This window comes from Sinohyriopsis cumingii, chromosome 11, assembly GCF_028554795.1.
Source record: "Sinohyriopsis cumingii isolate HCF-2022 chromosome 11, ASM2855479v2, whole genome shotgun sequence".
In the NCBI taxonomy this organism is placed as follows: Eukaryota; Metazoa; Mollusca; class Bivalvia; order Unionida; family Unionidae; genus Sinohyriopsis; species Sinohyriopsis cumingii.
The window spans coordinates 3,920,127-3,938,506 of record NC_142971.1 but is presented as its reverse complement, the minus strand read 5'-3'; the positions used below and the strand labels follow the sequence as shown (position 1 = coordinate 3,938,506).

The following is an 18,380-nucleotide window of genomic DNA, read 5'->3' as shown; positions in this document are numbered from 1 at the left end:
GCCAATAGGAAGCAGCAAATTTCCATGAAGATTGCATTTCAGTCCTTTGCCATCTTCCGATCGTACAACGTATACTGGGATATCCGGGTTTTGTTGGGATTCCACAATGTAAACATTAATTTCCCAGCAATCAGCAATTTTGTGTTTTCCATCAAATGCCACTATCTTCACAAGAACCCTATCCGCAGGCAGAAGAGTTGCAGCTCTTGCTTTTATGTCATATGTCCTCTTCTGTTTTTCTTGAGATTTTTCCACAAGACATGTGGCTAGTTTGTACGATTCATCCAATCGGTTCCGAAGAGATTTTATATAAGTAGACAAATTGTCTGCTCCACTACCCTTATCTAGTCCAAATGCGAGGTCAATAGGTAAATGTGGCTCTCTTCCAAACATCAGAAAGAATGGAGTCTGGCCTGTAGACTCACGGCGCATACAATTATATGCATGAACCAATGGTCCTAAATAGCTCTTCCAATCCCTTTTCTGATCTGGGTCGAGAGTTCCCAACATACCTAGCAGTGTCCTATTCCATCGCTCACACATACCATTGCCAATTGGATGATAGGGTGTCGTGCGAGACTTCTTTATTCCAGTAATTTGACATAATTCCTTGATGATCTTGCTTTCAAAGTTTGCACCTACCATAATGCACTATAAAACTATTAAACAGAGCCTCAGCTGTAGTCCTGGCTGTCTGGTTTCTTGTCGGAATGGCCTGTGCATACCTGGTAAAGTGATCTGTAATAACCAGTATATTTTGGTAGCCTCCTTTGGACATCTCAAGAGTCAGAAAATAGATGCAAATGAGTTCCAATGGCTGTGTGGTCACTATGTTAACGAGTGGTGCTCGAACATGCGTTGACGATTTTCTAAGCATGCAACGACGACATTTTTGGATCCATACTTCCACATCTTTTGCCATAAGCGGCCAATAGAATCTATCCCTTAGGAGAGAAAGCATCTTGTCTCGGCCTAAATGACCACAGTCGTCATGTAAGTAGTGCATAGCCTCCTCACGGTGAGACTTGGGAAGTACCAGCTGTAGTTGCTTATGATCATCAGCACTTGTCTTCCGGTATAGCACACCTCTTCGCAGGCATAAATTGTCAAAAGTCCGAAATAATCCTAAATGATCTCTTTCAGTTGGTAGGGACTGTCGATTAGGCTTTTTGTCTCGTACATGCTTTACCCATTCCCTTATAACCGGATCATTGAATTGAGCAACTCTCCAATCTCTATCCGTCATTGCGGCTATTCCCGAACCAGAGTCAATGTCGTCAACAACATCTGCAGACATACAAAGACTTTCAACAAATGGCTGGGCACTAGTTAAATTACAGACAGCGTGTAAGGTCTCTCTGGTAATAGTCTTCATATCCTTGGTACTGCTCCTGCTCTCTACACATGGCAACCGAGATAGACCATCTGCGTCTGAATTCCTTGAACCGGCTCTGTAAATGATGTCAAAGTTGTAAGTGGCTAGAGCAGCTAACCACCGATGCCCAGTGGCATCCAGTTTGGCTGATGTAAGAACATATGTGAGCGGATTGTTGTCAGTGTACACAGTAAAGTACTGTCCATAAAGGTAATCATTGAATTTCTCCATGATTGCCCATTTTAATGCTAGGAATTCCAGTCGATGCGCTGAATAATTTCGCTCACTTTTTGTTAACCCTCTGCTGGCAAAGCTAATTACTCGCTTGATACCATCTTGAATCTGATATAGAACTGCACCAAGGCCATGTTGACTGGCATCTGTGTACAGCTCGAAAGATTGCCCAATGTCAACGTAGCCTAGAATAGGTGGTGAAGAAAGAGCATCCTTCAGCTGTTGAAAGGCTTTCTCCTGTTCTGATTCCCACTTCCATGGTATGTGTTGAATTTTCTTCTGACGCTTACCCGCTTTATTCCGAGTGCTTGGCATTAATTCTGATAATAGTCTAGCTATCTTCGAGAAGTTCTTCACAAACTTGCGGTAATAGCCAGTAAATCCAAGGAATTGTCTCACTTCCTCAGGGGTGTGTGGAGCTGGCCAGTTTATGATTTTGTCAATCTTGGCTGGATCTGCCTCAACACCTGCCTCTGATACAATATGGCCGACATATATGACCCTTTCCTTGAAGAATTGGCACTTCTTTGGGGACAACTTCAAACCACACTCCCTAAGCCTTGTTAGGACCTTTTCCAGATTTGTTAAATGTTCCTCATAGGTTCTACCGAAAATGATGATATCATCTAGATAGATCACGCAGATGGTCAAATGCATATCTCCGAGGCACTCTTCCATCAATCTCTGATACGTAGCTGGTGCATTGCAAAGCCCCATGGGTAGTCTCTCAAACTCGTAGAAACCCAGTGGACCCACTGTAAAGGCTGTCCTCTCCTTATGAGATTCATCTAATTCAATTTGATGATACCCCGACTTCATATCCAGCACTGTAAAATATTTAGATCCAGCCAAACAGTCCAAGATATCTTCTATCCTGGGCAAGGCATAGGAATCCTTGATTGTCATCTTATTCAACTGCCGAAAATCAACGCACAGGCGAAGTTTTCCATCCTTCTTCCTCACTAAAACAACATTGCCGGCCCAAGGACTATGTGATTTACGAATCACACCGCTAGCAAGTAACTGGTGAAGGTGATCTTTCACCTCACTGTACATGGAAGGGGGTATCCGACGATATCTCTGTTTAAAAGGTTTTTCGTCGATCAGATTGATGCGATGCTTTACAGCTGCTGTAAATCCCACATCTGTTTCACTTCTGGAAAAGATGTGTTCAGATTTCTTTATAAGATCTATTCCTTCTTGTTGCTCATCTTTGGACAGTTTATCCAAAGTAATGTCCATCTGACTGAGAAGGTCATCTACTCGCTCCCTTCCAACCACATCTGCTGAGATATCAGCCACAAACACTGGTTGCAACTCACACACAATAGCTCTGGGTGGAATACTAATTGTCCTGGCAGTCACGTTTGACATGTGAACTTCTATCAAACCATTCCTCGTGTAATTATAAGTCACCAGGCCTGGAGAAATATCTAAGTCTTCATTTACTGTGGACATCACTGAATTCTGAAGCAAAGCACATGTTGAATGACAAGGTATCTTCTTTATCGACGAAAGTTCTCAATATCACATTGCTATTGCTTTCTACAATAATATGTGACTCTGCACTCTTCAAAACACCTAGACAAAAGTTTCTCTTTGCTAACTCCTTTTTTCGCAAAGTCAAACATCTGAATGTCAAATACCATGGAGTTGGCAATCGAGCTGTCTGTAGAAATCTTGCTCCACGCTAACTTTTGCATTCCTCTAGAGCACGCATTAAGTAGTTTGTCCCTAGTAACACAGGAACGCGCCTACTGTAGTTGCTGTCTGGCACAACTAACATTAGACAACGTTGTCTTTCCACATTTGGCAGAATGTTACTTTCTATTTCAACTTCTATGTAGCCATTATATGGTAGCTTCTCTCCATTTGCACATTCAACATTCAAAAGGTCTGTAATGGGCTCAATCTGAGTCATCTTCAAATTCTTGTTATAAAATGTCTGGCTAACTGTTGATACGGTCGATCCGGTATCAATCAATGAATTTACTCTAATACCATTGATGACAACAGAAACCTCGTTAGCTTGTCCTACTAGCTCTATCATGTCCGCTCCTTTATGCTTCTTGGGGCAACCCCTTGAAAAGCCTACTGCTTGCCCCCAGCCATAGGCCTCGTTAAGTTTAAATCCCATTTTGAATGGTCTAGTCGAACATGACAAGCAGAAGCAATGTGTCCAATTTGCCCACAGCGCCAGCATATTCGGACTCTCCTCTCATCAGTATTATTTGTCTTAAATCGATTCATATAGTGTTGCTGGTTGTTGGATACGCGGGATGCTGAATGTTCCTTAAGCATCTTCACTTCATGTGACAGCTGCTGGACAAGATCTCTCTATTCACCTAGCTCCTTGTATTGTGATGTGGTTGAAGTTGATGCCATATTAAGATTAATAGTTCTCTTAGTACGTTTTAGCTCATCTTCCCATTGCCTGTGTTCAGATTCAATACGATGAAGAGCTATTCTCAATTCGTCAAATGTCTTGAGTGAATCAAACTTATGGCCAGACACATCCTTAAGTATCTGTTTAAGTCCTGTCCACAACATAGCCCTTAGCATATCATTTGTCTCACTGGTCTTCACTAACCCATGCTGGACGGCTTTGTTTAACAAATCTTCCAGCCTACAACTCCATGTAGAAATATCTTCATCCTCTTTCTGGCGAGCACTGTAAAAGTCAGCTAACAAAGTCTCTTTCAAATCTACATTCCCATAAACACTGTCCAGCTTTGATATCAATTCCTTAATGGATGCTGTTGGACCCAATCGCATAGCAATCCGTCCAGCTTCTCCTCTCAAGGAATGTCTGATGGCATGAGATACCTGGTCCTGTGGATATTTGCCTTGTTGTAAGCATGTAACTTCATATCTACATAATTCGTACGATGTTTCACTCTTCTTTTCTCCTGAAAATACTGATATCCTTAATTCATGTGGTAGTGTAATTGATATAGGACCACTGCTTACGGACGCCATTGCATGTGATGCTGTCAGCTCTTCCTTAATAGGATGTGCACCCATCGAAGACGTGAAGTCTGCCATCCACTTTGCGAATTCTTCAGGTGTATCTGCCTTGGGTTTGACTTTTAAAGCCTTAAAGGCCCTTACTATATTTTTAACTTCGTCCTCTGTGAACTCCATATGTACTCAATCAAAGAAAACGCGCGATCAAAACGAAGAAATGCACAAACTTCTGTGCAATATCTATATAGGGCCAGTTAAGGAAGAATATTTCAAAAATATAAGGATCACCCTGAAAGAACAATGTTTGCACTGTCAATAGCGAATATTGTAAAATTGGGGAAAAAATACATTCTATGAAAAAATAGTTCTAGACAAATCAATTGAACCAGAACTACCTGTATTCTAACTCTAGTATAAAACAGATTTTAAGATGAAACAAATTTCCAAAATAACATATTTCCTAAAAATGTACTAAGGAGAAGAAAAAATTTAATGGCAACAAAATTAAGAAGGAAATTCCATTAATATGAACATCTGTTACAATAGGTTGCTATATGATGGACTTAATATATAAATGCACCAAATATATATATATATATATAGCAAGTTCAAATATTCATAGATGTTTCTGTAATAAATACAAATTATTTCAACTTGCACTGATGATAACCATTCTTACCTACTTCATCAAAGAATTATTTAGTCCAGGTTAAATGAACAAATAAATTATACAGTGTCATAAGGAGTCAAAACACACAAATATCAGTCTATGTAAGCACAGGATGAATGTCACTGTCAATCACAAGGTTCAGATGATCCACAAAGTCACAACTAAAATGATTCACAAACATTTCTTGAATCCTGTGAATGAAATAGAATAAACAGAGCCGGAGTTCCATTTGTATTCTTCTAAGCTGATATGGCTGGAGTACCCACATGTCCACATCTACTGGCAGCGTGATACTGAAGGGATTGCATCTATTGTATCTATTCTTGTTTAATCCACTTGGTCCTGCCTTCCATCATACACATGTACACAAACTCGGCTTCAGCACAATAAGTCTCACGACCCTCAGCACAATAAGTCTCACGACCCACAGCACAATAAGTCCCATGGTGGGTGACAAATGTTACTGCACTTGCCTTCTACTCATTGGTGAGAAAATACAAGTCCAGTGTTTTGTTCAGTATTGGATTTATTATGCCTTATTGGGTTCATAGGTGGAGATTGAGACATTTCTCCTTGCTTTGTAACATAAACCCTACAAATACAATAAAACTACATTTACTACAATAATAAATAATATCGTCATCAGTGCATTATTGTTCTGTTACTTGTTTACATTGATTCTCTTTACAGTACATTCAATACGAATAACTTACAACTCCATATAGTTATTAATTATCCATCTAGAGAGCTAGTGGACCAACTAAACCTAAACAGCAGTCAGTGTTTAGAGCACAAGTAGGGAACAGACAGACAGACAAACAAACAAAGGTATGGACAAAACGATATACAAATAATAAAATGCAGGTTGATAACCTATTAAAATGTACTAAAATACATCAATATGCATTCCCAAGAAATATGCAGAGTACATATAAAATAAACTATTACATTAATCATATTATAAATATATTTACCTTATCATATGGGACAAAGGCCAATTTACATCTTGCAAGCACAAGAAACTCTAATGGACTGACCACTAATATGCTGTTCATACCATGTTGTTTATAGAGACAAGTAGCAAACTAACCAATCAGAAAGTTGTTTACCACTTGTCATACAATAGAACAACCTAGCATGACTAGCAATCAGGGTAGTTGCATTGCTCAGTGAAAAAACTCTTAACAGGTAATCCTGGTTCAAGGTTACCTAAATGGCTAAATATGTGTAAACTGAGAACAACACACTAATTGCAACTGATGACTGTATTTCACTCAATAATAAACATTAACTACATAAAATAATAAAATACCTATTTCTGCCTAATTAAAACATGACTATAAAATTGTAAAACATATGCTCCTGCTAAAATTGTAATGGATTTATTCTTCAGCAAATAGATTATGAATGCCAGCCTTGTTTCACCTATGTGTTTTGATGAATTAGCTAGCAGGCAGAACTGTTTATTTTACATTTATCTTCTAGATGTCTTCTCTTAGTGAGTAAATACCTAGTTTGTTAATTTTAGTTGCATTTAGTTGTTTATTTTTCCTGTCTGCTGTTACAGGTGCAAAATGATTATTAAGTGTAACAAGTCTATTTAAAATCACTGAATACACTCATGAAACATGCCTGGCTTGTACAAAACACAGCTCTTAACACTTTAACTCCTAGCGACAACTTAACGGGCAGGAGGTAGTAACCTACTGCCGAGCTCTGTGGCATCATGGTCATGCATGATACACTAAAGTGGGTGGTATTATAGAAAGGTAGAGAGATGCAGCTCTACAATGATACCAAATAATGTGGAATATCTAGTGCACTACAAAATACAGATAAAAAAACTCATTTATTGGACCCGATTTTTTTCTACCAAAAATTATCTCATAGTCGGAATCCGATTTTGTGTCCAGATTTTAGACTTGTTGGTCTCAGATCTAAGGCAAACTGGTATGAACTGCAAACAGACAGATGAGCCTTTGCAAAAAGTAGGATAAGATGGGCATTTGGAATAAAGAGTGGTCTCCATACAAAAATAATGACTCCGTTTAGTACCAAAAAATGAAAAAAGAACTCCAACTTTTACCCTTCTGCTCATGTGCGAGTCAAATAGCCAACGAAAAACAATATTTCTAACACAACTAGGCAGTATGTTATTGAAAGATGACTGGGATTGGGTGTTTTCAGATCTATTCAGAAATAGCTTTCAAAATGTGTTTCCTACTTAATTTTCAGGCGAAAATGACAAAAAGCTCCAGGGGTTAATGTGTTAAACTCATGCAGTCTGCAACACTTGGTCAGAAGGAATATGGTCCAGTGTTTTGCAGAAGCAGCTCAGGCACACAGAGAAAAGGTCAAGGTCAAAATCTTCAGATATCCCGACTCTGCATGCACACACAGAGTCAGTAGCTAGCATCATGGTGTATTCGGCATCCCCATCTCCGGTTAAGATTCTGTAGACAACCTTCTGCAGTCAGCCATCACCTCAGACAATGCAGATGTAGTAATGCCAGATCCTCACTGCTTGTCATGTATGCAATATTTGATCTAGGAAACTCCTTGTAAAATGCTAGTGTCTGGAGATTTTATTTTGATACTTTCTTCTAGCCTGTCTACAGGATAGTTTTAGAGTATAGGTAATGATACTCCCTCATTTTGGCAGTCTACATGGTATAAGTCCCCTTGCTTGTATGGCCTTTGTTTCTTTAAGACAGGACATATGGGATTACATTACTTTCACACAAGTTCTTCCTTGGTCACAGGTTTGATGGCTTATCAATTGGCAGGTATGACACCCCATGTATAGGATATGACTTTATCATTTCCGTTTGGAAATTCTGTACTTGAACATGAAAGGCATGCAAGATAAGGACATCCATTTATTGGAGGTGTGTCAACCTCTTTTTGCTGTAGCACGCTGATTGAACTTTGGAATGGAAATGGGATGATTAAATAAATCTACTGTATCATATAACTGTACTTTCCCCAACTTGCAGTGAATATGACCTATACAACGAATGCTTCTATTGACATTGTTGAGGAAGATGAGCACTCTTTCAGGATTCTCATTCAGTTGCCAAAAGATGAGCACTCTTTCAGGATTCTCACTCAGTTGGCAAAGACATGAGCACTCTTTCAGGATTCTCATTCAGTTGCCAAAGATACGAGCCCTCTTTCAGGATTCTCACTCAGTTGCCAAAAGATGAGCACTCTTTCAGGATTCTCACTCAGTTGCCAAAGATATGAGCGATGAAGCTGCATCATGTTGATCAAATTCAAGCCCCTGTCAATATGAAAGCATTTTTTTCAGTGGGCCAACTGCTGGAATTGTTTTCATCTCACTAGTACTGATCCCACTCAGATACATGTCTTTTCAGTGTTCTGAGTTCAGACAAAATGATTATTGCCCTTTGTCTGCCCTCACTAACAAAACTCATGTAGAAAAAAGTTAAGTCACAACATTACAAAGGAACAGTCAAATATTATGATTTTACATACCTCTTAACATATCAGTCATACTGAAACAAAAAATATTGATTAGCATGCACAAAACAGACAAAACAGTTGGAATATAATTGGGAATTTTACAAAAATATAATGACATGTAAAAATCACTCAGAATATAGTTTTTTTCCTTTGTTTAAACAATACCTTCCTATTGAAGCAAAAATTTAATTTGCTTAGACTGAGTGGTCATTACAGATATATTCCAGGGACTGCTTACAGCAGGGAGAAACCATTGCTTGGTTAGGAAGTACAAACCTGCTGACCAAAAATGGCCATTGTGAACAGGTGACCACTGAGTCATGGTGACCATATGGACAGGTTTAACTGTACATCGTAATTGTTCAGGATGGTTTAGAAAGTTTCAAGTGGCCAATATTACCCATGATTTTCATCAACTAGTCCTCTCGTAGATTCAGGCATATTTCAGTTTATACATTTGTGGGCAAGTGCTATCTTTTTGAAAGTTTATTCTGTCATTTATTTTAAGCCAGCTCAGTTCATTGAAAACAATACCAGATGGTTTGTCAAAAGAAGCATTCCGAATCAGGCAAATTACTTTTTTGTCTTGTTTATTTTTTCTAAGTGACTCTTATTGCAGTTTCTCCATACTGTCAAACAGTAGTCAATGACTGTCAAAATGTATGCATTGAAGTTTATTATTGCAAGGGCATATTTTTCTTAATTTTACTTGTTAAGTTATTTTACTAGATAGAGCTCTACAGGGGGTCACCTGCTGCCATAAAGGTCAATGTTTCACCCATTTTAAATCACTTTCAACTAATACTCAAAAGTTTTTCTTCTTTAATGTTTTCATTGAGTTGACCCTTTATTGCCAAGTTTACAAGTTTCTCTGGAGTGGAAAGCTTCTTACAACCTTTTGTTTTTGTTTCATTTGTAACCATTTTATTTTATATTGACTACATCTTAACATTTCTTATATTTGAGTCTAGTAAAACTTCTAGAGTAATAATGTCACTAGCTGAAGCTGTTATATGAATGAGAAGAGAAGTTTTTATGATGCCAATGGATTCATTGGATTTTCTCTCTCTGTTCTAAGAGATAGTTAGGTTTTAATTCTTTGGAGAAGGAGGGATTTTTTTGTTTGTAATGCAGACCTACCAACTCTTCCGATTTTGCCTGAAATCTTAAAAAAATTACCATTAAAATATGAACTTGCAAAAACTACAGAAAAATGATCATTGTCAGAAAAATCCAAATAATTGGTTCATCCATGTTTTATTTGGATCCAGGTTTCATTTTAGAAATAGTGAAATTAGTCTGGGAACCAGACTAACTTTTACAGCAGCACCTCAGACGCTTTGAACTGCACCTTTTTGTTCTTGTGAAGCATCTGCATGATTAAACTGTTGATTACAGAATTTTTAAAAATGGTATCCAGCAAGCATTGCATGTTGAAGACAAAATGGTAATTAAGCCTCTTAAAAAGTGTTAATATTCGGCCCAGAATAATAAAAAGGAATATTCAAATTCTTGTGAATAAAAACAGAAAGGGACACAATTACGTTTATTGGATATCACATGTTAATTTGAGCATATCTTGTGGAGGGAGATATGATTGCCATCGTTATGTGAAATGGAAATGAATTTCCAAGAGTTATGTCAAGTTGAGAGATAGCAACAAGCCATTGAGCTGGATAGGGTTTGGAACTAGAGTTTGTGCAACTGTACTAGTGGTAAATAAAGTCAATGCGTACTTTACAAACTTTTCAGTTGAACATAATGTTTATCGTCAATGCGTCAAACTTTTAATTATGTTTTCCCGCTTTACAATAGCAGTTATTGATATTTTGTTACACCTTACTGAAAACTGGTCAATCTTACGGAAAAAATCAACTGCCTTACTGAGACGGACTCGTCAGGGTTGGCAGGTCTGGTAATGCAACACAAGGGTATAGAAGTGTAGGTAGTGTACATTTTAAATAAACATGTAAATAGGAGATTTGTTTTATGGATTTGTTTCTGAGCCCATCATCTTACAGTTACAATCAATATATATCGACTCTTTCTCATGATAACAGTCAGTACACAAAGGGGTCCAAAATTATAGACTGCACTATAAGCGATGGTGTGAGTTACCAAGGGACCTCCAAAATTCTGCTAGACATAGAGAAAACTGCAGAAGATGGGGTGCAACTAGGCTGTTTAATGACTGTATCCTCATTTTACAATCACATAGCTAATAATTGTCAATAAAACATTTTTTCTAATGAAGTTATTCATTGTCTGTATAAATTACATTTATTTTCAAAATGTCCAACATCTGAAAGATCGTTAACATTATTCCATCTGGTTTCAACAACCATCACGTGCACTCGAAAAAATTTGTGTATTACATCACTGCTTTTCATGTTGTTGATTAGTCTGGTTCCTGGAGATTGAAGTATTCATTTAGTACAAAGCAGGGAGTCTACGAAGCAGAGAACCAGACTAACAGTTCATACAGCAACAAATAAGATTTATTTTTTGAAAATACTAGTGATATTTATTATTCGCGTGACAATTGTCTATGGTGAAAATTAATTATTGTTTTGATCATTTAGTACTATACTGATGCTATGATTTCATTGCAAATAATAGTGAAACGTCTTATCATCTTTGATAACTTTTCTTTTCTTCCACCTCTTTTATTTCATTCAAACTATGTCATAATACAAAGGAAGCCAGGTTTTAATTCAGCGCAACAATACAACAAAGTACTTCCTCAAGTCAAATATCAAAATCCAGTTGGCAATCAATTAGGCTCTCAGAAAATGCTTGCGGACATAGCTGTTATCATGGTAGAGTGGCACATATAGATTTAAATACACATTGTATTTATGATTACACTTAAAATAAAAATTAAAGATAGAACTAAAACTGATTTCACTTGATAAAAAAATTAGTTAATTAGTATTTAAATATTAATATACTGATCAAATTTCCTTGAATATCATTAATTAAGAATGTCATTTGGAAAGAAAATGTAACAAATTATATGAAGTTGTTAATTTTATAATGTTGATTAAAATTTCCAGGTGGTTTCTACCATTTTCAACCATAAAACAAGATAATTATGTAAGTTTTACTTAACAATTTACAATCACAAATTTCTTAAGTTCAACAAATAGGAATCAATTTTTTGTTATTTTCTGGTAAAAAAAAATTGGGATCCATGCCTGACTTCACGTTATAAGCTGGTTTGCGAGTTATCAGGGCGCATGTTATTGAGGGAGTGGTGTAGTTGGGGGAGATATAATACTAAGCTCTAAGCTTCATATTGTTTTATTTCAACTCATATTGTCATACATTTGATAAACCAATCAAAATGAGATGGCTTAAAATTGGTTATGAGGTCCATAACGGTACTGCAGAATATCCAGTACTGCGTTATAATGAAGCATGTTATAGCAAGAGAGAGCTGTATAAACAAGGAACATATATTTCATGCAGGGGTATCAAGCCTAATAAATAGTTAGAAAATAAGAAAATTTCTTCAGGTATCAAGTGCTATTGTTTGTGTGAAACTGGAAATGGATGAATAAAATTCAACTGAAATTCCATTGTATTTTTATGGAGACAGTTCACAAGATGATTCCCTGTTAAATTTGTGTACACATAAATCAATGAAATTACACTCCACCCCCTCTCATTTCTTAGCCTGATATGACTCATTTTCAGTAATACCAAACATTGATTGTTTGATTGATATTAATCCCAATATATGTGTTGCACACAGGAAATGGAGGTGGAGCTGGAGGAAGAATAGCAGTATATCTTTTTGAACAGCTGACATTCCATGGGTCGATGCTGGCATATGGTGGATCTGGATATAGTCCAGGCTCCCCCGGATCTGTGTTTGTCCAGTCACGTGGAGAAGACAAGCACAGAGAGCTCTGGGTTGACAACCTGAATCGTGGACAGCTCAGTGTCTGCAACTACCCACTCTATATTGACAGAGTTTCCATAGACGATGTTTACCTTCTAAAAAGAGCATGTGCTAGGATTCACTCTGTAAGTATTATTGTGGGATAGGGTTTTGTTATGTGGTGGTTTGTGGTTATCCTTATTTAGTATGACCGATTATAGTGTTATTGCCCAGATTGAGTAATTAATAATATAAAATATGAAATTAATGGATGGAATAACAGATCTGAGCAGAGATATAGAATAGAATAACACAAGCCCCTGTATGTACGGTATAACAGTTTAGTCACTAATATAAACAAAATGAAATTGAACATGACATTTGAATGATACACTTACTCTTGGAAATAAAATTACCAAATTTATTTAAAAAGCCATTTTGTTTATACCAATCAGACAAAGTTCATATAAAATCAAGTGAATAATCAGACTCAGTTGCCCAGCATGCCTGCATAACCTGGTTGCTTGCTAGTCCTTCCAAATTCAAAGTTGGTGACAGGTTAGAGTCAATGTTCTTCCCTTTGCTTCTCTTTCTCTCTCTCTCTTTCTCTCCAGCCTCATTTTGGGTAATCTTTCATATATTTTCTCCTCTCTTGGCCACTTTATAGGTACAAACACACACACACACACACACATATATATATATATATATAGAGAGAGAGAGAGAGAGCTATTTGCACTTGTGCTTTCTGAGACCAACTCATTTCTACATAACTGAATCTCTCTGTAGCTTTCAGTTCGTGTCCCTCAAACCTCCAGACACCCATCTCTTGGACAATTTGAACCCAAAAGTACTTTCTACTAATCTCAAACCTAAGAACTTCTTGCCTTCCCACAGAAACAGAGACTAATTTTCCAAGGGAGAATACTTAAAACATTGAATTTCATTTGGGAAACATACACCACTTATTTAGTTTAGCCAGTCAGGATGAAATTTATCTGATTGCTGAAAATTAGCACATGCCCTTTTGAAGTTAGAATAATTCTCTATTCCACTCTTATTGAATAAACTGGTGACAAAGCTGAATGGAGAAGGAGAACCCATGTGGCTGACCCCTCTTCAGAGAGGATTTAACAGCCAGAAGAAGAGGGATTTGTGAAGACTGATTTTTGGACTTGTAATATGGACTGAAAAACGCAAAGAGGCCAAGTTGTGATATATTTGACATAAAATTGGTTTCTAGTAGTATATACTGCAAACCATACAAAAATTGTATTTTGCCCACTAATCTTTTAATGCTGTACATAAAAGTGTATGACAGCAGCACATAGCTATGACATCATTAAGGAAATCTTTACTACACTGTAGGCTTTCCTTTTTAACAAATGCATTATTCTTTTCAATAAAATGACAGGGAGAGTTAAAGAGATTATACATTGTAACTTTTGATCAGTGTAAAACCATAGCTTTTTTCACAAACAGGGAAAATGACATTGATCGTGAAAGAGGATGCATTTTTAAGTATGTTGCAGTTATCTTATATCTGGATCAAATTTTGATGCCCCTCTTGAAACTAGTCTACAAGAAGTATAGTGTGTACGTTGATGTAAAACAGTGATCCTTAAATGTGAAATGTTCAGATCTTCAATTGTGCTACTCACACAAGTATGATGCTCTTTCTTCATTTCTATATTCTGTTTGTCCATGTGCTTCTAAATTTTGGTTTGGTTCTGAAAGATTCAATTCTATATGATGATAGACATAATTTCAGTAATTTCACATTGGGGACTTAATAGCTAAGCCCTGTCTAAGTACATGTACACATCTGGAACATGTTCATTGGCAACAAAATAATCTATTTGTATTAATGACAACTTCTTAGGCTAATCAGGTCTAAATATAACAAGTTAGTAAGTAAAATGATATTATAACAATATTTGCTTGACATTCGTGCTTTTTCATCACTTTCACCCATCCATTTGGTTATATAAATCTTGCAAGATGACCAACCAGCTGTCGTAAGCATTTTAATGGCACCAATAGCTTACCATAGCTATTATTTAGCTTTCTTTTTCATGCAGAAAACCCACCTTCTGTTTGATTTGTAGGACACAATGCACTCATGCAACTTGCCTTGTCCTTGGTATGTTGTGCATAAAACACATGCAGATAGTTACTCTTTTTCAAGGACATTGTAGTGATCAGACATGTGCCAACAATCACCTGCAAAAATTTGCTGTAGCATTGTTTTTTAACCACATTTACAGTCTGGCCTCTACAGTTAATTCCCTCTAAGGGTGTTCAAGTATCCATTTGTTTTTCTACATCATATGTAGTAAACCTTTCCCTCTAGTATTTGGTTCCTGAATCAGGGACTAAGGATTACTTCGTGTACACCTGCAGGAATCAGATACACTTTACTAACTTTATCAAATATATCTATCTACTGGTAAGTCATGGTATGCAGGAATAATGACAGCCATGTGATCATCTGTCTAGATTGACATTGAATATCATATCTGTCCTATTTTATTCAATGCATTGAAGTTTCCTTTAACATCGCTACTGTATGTATGTCTACTGCCCTCAGTTAATAAATTTGTTTTCAGAAACCTGAGAACTCTTGCTCTTACACAGAAAAAGACAGATAAACTTTACTATTGTTTACTACATGCATAGAAAGCACAAGGGTGTACTCCATATGCAGTAGATACAAATAAGCAGACTTACACATGACATTAAATAACATCTATATATATATATATATATATATATATATATATATATATATATATATATATATATATATATTGTCATTTATTTTTATTATTATAGAATAATGTAAACACAGTCTGCGGGAAAGTGTGGTCACTAGAAGTCTTCTTGCGACTTCATTAAATGTTCAAAATGCACAAGGTAAAAATTGTTGTACATTTTATAAATCATGGATAAAAGAAACCTGGAATCTTGTGGACTGCTCATATCAGTGAAAGAAAAAACATCACTCTCCACCTTCATTAGAATTTTCCAGTTACTCTCTTACAGACCCCTCAGGGTTCTGCAAGAACTTTGGGTCTTTGGACCCAAAAAATCCTCCTTGCACGTTCCTACCTCCTACTATGAAGGAGATACACCAGCCATCTAGTAACGTGTTACTGATTCCCATGAGGGAGATTCATTCATCGTGTAGTGTGTCTCTGCCACTCACTGTGGAGGAGATGCACCTCTCATCTTAGTGTCTCTGCCTCTCACTGTGGAGGAGATGCACCTCTCATCTTAGTGTCGCTGCCTCTTATTGTTCAGGATATGCACCACTTATCTTGTGGCATGTCTCTATCTCCTATTTAGGAGGAGAGGCACTGCCTCAACTGTAACATGTTTCTACCTCTATCAAGGAGCAGATGCACCACTACTACCTGTTAAGATGTAGTGAGTTACACCATCTCCATGGGAGGGATCAGTACCACACTTTTTTAAGTGATGCATCAATTGATGATCCTTTATCCTCAGATCATCACATTATGGCCTCACAGTATGGGCATAGGGTTAAGACTGAGTCACCCCCTCTCCACTCTCTACACCTCATTATGAACAACAATGGGAGTCTAACCAGTGGGCTCACACTAGGATTGGGGATTGGATTGGTATCCCCCCATTTCTGTTATTCCATTGAATTCCTGTGGGATGTGGAGCCCTCCACCTCATGATCTTTGGTCTTGTATGGCACCTTGGGCTTTTGGACTCTGCCCTCATATCATAGGCAATAATGGCTCAAATCTCACCATCACCTCATCACTGGATGGAAACAGTTTGTAAGGCTAGAGGTGTAACTTCTTATGGGACAGAAAGTGTTTTCTTTTCTACTAAGCAAATACTTTCCTGTAAGCCCCTACTCACTGTGTTTTAGTATGGGGCTTAGTGTAGAGTGGTCCTATACCCTTTCCATATTCAAGTGACTTAATGATGCCCTTACACTCTCCTGCTTGAACTGTCCTCGATGATATTATCTCCAGTCTAGTAGACTCTAATATTAGAGTTCAGCATGGAGGAAGTACTACTTATGCCTACTTATACACTCCTTCTCCTCTGTTTTATGTGGAGGAGGAGGTATGATCTTTTGAAAAGTAATAGATGAAGTCTATAACCTCTTATCCCCTGATTGGTGCACAAAACCACTTAGTACACAGTCCAAAAAGATCCTTTCCAGTTTGGTGTGCTGAAAGACGTGGCCAAGACTTCCTGGCATGCACTTTTTCATGCTATGGCTTTGTCAGCAGAACTTATTCACATCCACTGTAACGTTGCTGTGGAATCCTCTTGGTCGACCACAATAAAGACCTTCTTAGTGCTGCTCCACTTAAAAACCAAAACTCTCTTTGAAGGCCACATTCCTACCATGGCTTTTTAAGACTCACAGAATCTTCAACATAAATCCTTCACATCCACTCATGGCCCATTGCAGTTGGCCATGATACACGTCAATCTGAATCAATTCCAGGGGCCTTCTGCCAAGTTCTTAAAGCAGACACAGACCCAGTCCAATATGCAACCTCAAACATGACCTCATCCTCCATCAGGCTCCTGGCAACAGAAAAACTGGTTCCCAATGAACCTGGAAAGGAAGGAGGCAGAAATTTCTATCAATGCTTGCCTATGCCTCTTTTCTGAGGCTTGGTGAAGAATTACAGATGATGGTTGGGTCCTTTCAGTCATGAGTGAGGGGTTCCAACTCCAGTTTTTAGAACTACCTCCTCTATCCAGGACCCCCATCTTTATTCACCAATCCAGTCTGGTGAAACTGAAGGAGGAAGTGCACAACCTTTTACAGAAAGGGACAGTTGAGAGGGTTCTGAATGATCAGTCACTTGCCTTATATTCTTTACCTTCCTGGTTACCAAGAAAATTGGAAAGTTTTGCATTTTAATAGACCTCTCCACTTGAAACCATTTTCTTCTAGAAGAACCTTTCAATACAGAGACCACCTCCTCAGTCTGGAATGCACTTCACCCATTCAATCGAGCGTTCTCCATTGACATTCAGCATGCCAATCTACACATCCCTACATTTCCTTCTCACTGCTGATATCTCCAGTTTTGCTTAGACTGAGAAGTTTTAAATTCCAGGTCCTACCATTTATTATTTCTTTAGCACCCAGAGCTTTCATCTGATCACAGGAAATAGCAGTTCTCCAGTATTTTGGCTGATCCAATATGTTCAGGTCCAGTCCCTTCATCAATATTTGTTGTTGGTCCAGGGTAACTCATGTTGCCAAACCTCAAGAAATCAAAACTCATTCTATCACAAGACTTTGTTTATGTAGGTATGAATTTCCTCACAAATCAGAACTTAGAGTTCCACTGGATCTTGTAGATTGAATCCTAGCTCTTTTAGAGGTGCTACAAGCAAAAACTTGACTATTTGACTATACTTGTCCCTCAATAAACCATGAATACCACTGCCAATTTGGTTCTCTTAGGATGTCTTCATGCATGCACCTGACCCCCTCTCTCATCTATTTGCCGCTGCATCAGATTCTGGTTGGGGTGTTCATTTAAACTGAGGGACATAATTCCACAGGGTCTTTGGATCACCCCTCCACATAAATAGCCTAGAAATGAAAGCATTATAGGATTATAAGGGTGCACAGACAGAGTAAGGGGTTCATGTGTCATGGTCTCCTTCACAACATATCTGTGACAGCTTATTTCCATAATTAGGTCAGCCTCTTCTCTTTGTGTGGAAGTCTGGAACCTCCTCCGCTG

The 18,380-nt window shown here is 37.7% G+C and overlaps 2 protein-coding genes across 2 annotated transcripts in view; one reads left to right on the top strand and one right to left on the bottom strand.

Moving 5' to 3' along the window:
• Positions 1-18,380, top strand: part of LOC149787541 (uncharacterized) — a 591,304-nt gene that overhangs the window by 430,917 nt on the left and 142,007 nt on the right. Inside the window, exon 88 of the mRNA XM_089975575.1 lies at positions 12,490-12,764. Within this exon, the coding sequence (XP_089831701.1) occupies positions 12,490-12,764 (275 nt within the window). The remainder of the gene's footprint in view (positions 1-12,489; positions 12,765-18,380) is intronic.
• LOC149787542 (paraneoplastic antigen Ma2 homolog) lies at positions 3,915-4,753 on the bottom strand. The gene has a single exon (XM_089975562.1). The coding sequence runs from the start codon at positions 4,751-4,753 to the stop codon at positions 3,947-3,949; it is 807 nt and encodes a 268-aa protein (XP_089831688.1). The 3' UTR covers positions 3,915-3,946.

What these genes read in the sequence shown, in the direction of transcription:
- LOC149787542 (XM_089975562.1), bottom strand. Translation starts at nt 4,753, where the DNA reads ATGGAGTTCACAGAGGACGAAGTTAAAAATATAGTAAGGGCCTTTAAG.